General features: G+C 36.8%; 1 protein-coding gene across 1 annotated transcript; it reads right to left on the bottom strand.

The window, feature by feature from the left end:
* Nucleotides 1–828: 828 nt before the first annotated feature.
* LOC109008287 (uncharacterized mitochondrial protein AtMg00810-like) lies at nucleotides 829–1,299 on the bottom strand. The gene has a single exon (XM_018988318.1). The coding sequence runs from the start codon at nucleotides 1,297–1,299 to the stop codon at nucleotides 829–831; it is 471 nt and encodes a 156-aa protein (XP_018843863.1).
* Nucleotides 1,300–3,820: the final 2,521 nt, after the last annotated feature.

Here is a 3,820-nt window from a genome sequence, read left to right as displayed (position 1 = left end):
AAATTCTACTAGTTCACCAAGCTTTAGAATTATGAAGGTGATTTATTGACTTATCTCATCAACATATTTTCTAAAGTCTTTCCCTTCTTTTTTAACTTTCTTTCACCTCCATTTTTCTTCACTTTATTCAAGTTAAAGTAAAATGACTTTATATGGCCAAGAATACCACAATGATGATAAGTAGGAATAAACTTACCTTTGGACTTACTTTGTTGGGCTTTTTTGTCATTGATCTATCGTGTGAGGCTCTTGGAACATGAGTTTTAGACACAGCTTTGTTTGGAGCTTCCTCATCTCGACTTCTTTTAATAAAAATGATACATTTTGATGAAGTGGTAGCGGATGATGAGCTTTTAAGCTCCATACCTTGGGAAGTTGTATACCTAAACCTGTGCGATCACAACTAGGTCTTTGAAAACCCAACATCTCTTCTAATTTTTGTGTTGCTATTTTTGCTTGCACTCCTGAGACTTTTCCAATTTTTTTTCAAGTGTAGCCTTTTAATCTTTTAATATTGATACTTCAACACCAGAAATTTTAATGCCTCAGAGAGATTATTTTTTTCATTCTCCACAGTAGTAAATTTATTGTACACCTTCTAATTATGATAGGATAAACTCTATCATTTTAGTCGCCTAATCTCAAACAAACTTATCAACTTAGTCACATAATCATAGCCAAACTCTTACAGCTACAATCTCTTACTTTGGCGAATAGGTGACAAAGACTTGAGGAATGTCTTGCATCTACACAAGCTAAAAATGAATCATCAAGAAACACATAGAAGCCCGTAATAGAACGACATTAATCAGGACAGGCAGCCCAATCTCAGTCTGTAAAAATCTTGAGATGAATGGCTGACTTTGATGAAAAAAGTAGGCCTAAACTAGGAGGAGCCTTGATGTATCTTAAAATACGATGAGCTGCCTGTAAATGAGAGTCACGTGGCTTATCAAGAAACTGACTCAAAGTGTGGACTGAATATGTGAGATCAGGTCTAGTAAGACTCAGGTACAAGTGTCCCCCAATGAGTCGACGAAATACACTTGGATCATGAAGTAATTCACCATCAGTTTTACTAAGATGCAGATTTTGTTCCATTGGAAAAGAGACTGGTTTGGCCCCAAGAAAACCAGTGTCATTAAGAATATACAATGCATATTTGCGCTGGCAAACAATAATACCTTTGGTGGAATGTGCGATCTCAAGTCCTAAGAAATACTTGAGAGGACCCAAGTCCTTAAGCTTGAACTGAGAATGCAGAAAATTATTTTGAAGCCGAAACACCAACATCATCATTACTGGTAATGACTATATCATCCACATATACTAGAAGGGTAATGAATGAAAAACCTTTAGTTCTTGAAAACAAAGAGTAATCATTTTGGACTGAGAAAACCCATGAGCATGTAAGGTGGTAGAAATTTTGAAAACCACTGCCAGGAGGCTTGTTTGAAGCCATAAAGAGACTTGTACAGTTTGCAAACAAGATTCTCCCCCTTACAAGTAAATCCAGGAGGTAATTTCATATAAACCTCTTCATCTAAGGAACCATGCAAAAATGCATTATTAACGTCCAATTGAACAAGAGACCAGCCATGAATGGCAGCAAGGGCAAGGAGACAGCGAACAATGACCATTTTGGCTACAAGGAAAAAGGTTTCAAGATAATCCAAACCTTCCCTCTGTGTATGACCTTTTGCATCTAGTCTCACCTCATATTGCTCAAGAGAGCCATTAGACTTATATTTAATCTTATAGTCCCATTTACAGCCTATAGGATGCTTACCAGGAGGCAAAGGAGTAATACACCAAGTATTATTCTCCTCTAGAGTAGATATTTCAGTTGCCATGGCCTCTCTCCAATGAGAAAATTTCATTGCTTGAGTAAAAGAGGTGGGTTCTGAGTTGTTTGAAAAAGTAAGAAGATAATGTTTGTATGTAGAAGAAAGATTTGAATATGAAAGGGAATTAGAAATAGGATAAGTTTACCTGGACCTGCAGACAAAGGAGAATCACAAGCTGAGGTAGAATCTGAGACATTATGATAGTAATAATTCTGCAAGTAGCTAGGTGGTCGATGTGTTCTGGAAGTGCATCTAGGCAGGGTAGGAACAGATGAAGAAGGATTATTAGGACTGGAAAGAGTGTTAGGAGTGGGGATGTCAACAAGAGGACAAGGTAATACATGATGATTAGAAGAATGGGCTGGGCAGAGATTTGATTGTGAAAGTCATGATAAGGGAAAATGGCTTCCTGGATTGTAACATCTCTGGAAACAAAAATAGATTTATGGATTAGATCATACAACTTGTAGCCCTTGACACGATAAGGATATCCAATGAAGAGACAAGGTGTAGCTCGAGCATCAAATTTAGATCTAAGATGAGAAAGAGTAGATGCATAGCATAAACATCCAAACACTTTAAGATGAGAATAACAAGGAATTTTATTGTATAACATTTCATAAGGAGATTTGTTACACAAAACAGGTGTTGGAAGTCTATTGATGTGATGAGCAGCATGTAAAACACACTCACCCTAAAAAGAAAGAGGAAGATTAGCCTGAAATCTCAATGATCGAGCAACATTGAGAAGATGTTGATTTTTTTTTCAACAACGGAATTTTTTTTGGGGGTGGCAACACAACTACGATGATGGATTACACCTTTGAGAGTGAAAAAGATGGACATATCAAACTCTTTACCATTGTCTATTTGAATGATCTGAATTTTTTTTGTTGAACTGAGTTTCAACAAAAGTAAAAAAGGACTGTAATAGCAATCGAGTATCTGATTTTTGTTTCATCAAATATACACAAGTAGCTCGAGAGTAATCATTGACAATGGATAGGAAATAATTGAAACCATGAAATCTAGAAGTGGAAAATGGACCCCAAATGTCACAATAAATTAAGGCAAAAATAGATGTAGCAGTATGTGTACTATGAGGAAAAGGTAAACGCTTCTGTTTTGCAACAGGACATACAGGACAATGAAACATTTTATTACAGTAAGAAGGGATTTCAAATACAGATTTGTGTAAAACATCCAACTTAGAAAAAGAAGGATGACCAAATCTAACATGCCAAAGATCAACAAGAGTCTTTATTAATGGCAACAAATGACTGGAAACATTAGAAACAACAGGTATAAAAGAATGATATGATTGCTGCAGAACATACAGATGCCTCTTTTGCTACCCAAGCCAATCATCCTCCAATGGATGAGGTCCTGAATGAAACAACAATTGGAAAGAAAAGGAAAGAAACAAGAGGATGAAGGTGTGAGTTTACTAATAGACAATAAATTGGAGCTCAAAGAGGGTGCACATAAAACATCTGTAAGAATCAAAGATTCTGAGAGCTTTACAGTACCAACATGAGTCACATTGACATTAGAACCATTAGGTAATGTGACGCAATATCGACTGTGGAGGTGATAGAAGTATAAAAGGAAATGGAAGAAATGATATGGTCAGTTGCACCAATATCAATGATCCAAGTGCTAGAATGAATTGAAGTGCCACGAGTTTGATTGAAAGAAAAAACAGAGTGAGATATGCCTTACAGAGATGAAGATGTGGAAGCATCGGAGACTACATTTGCAGCCTTTAAGCTGGATAGGTTGGGAGTTTGAGTGAGCAACGAATTTTGAGCAATAAGGAATGCCAATAAAACTGTTGACACTGCTTCGGAGAGATAGGCAATTGAGGAATAGCCACTGTAGAGGAGAAAGATCCATGATCTTGAGACTCCTGAGTAACCTGATTTGCAATCGGGGATTTCTAAACTTGGAGTGAAAGCCAGGGGATACCCGTG

The sequence above is a fragment of the Juglans regia genome, chromosome 1 (assembly GCF_001411555.2).
Source record: "Juglans regia cultivar Chandler chromosome 1, Walnut 2.0, whole genome shotgun sequence".
NCBI classification, from domain to species: Eukaryota; Viridiplantae; Streptophyta; class Magnoliopsida; order Fagales; family Juglandaceae; genus Juglans; species Juglans regia.
Note: the sequence above shows the minus strand (reverse complement) of the source record. Positions and strands in the feature narration are given on the sequence as shown.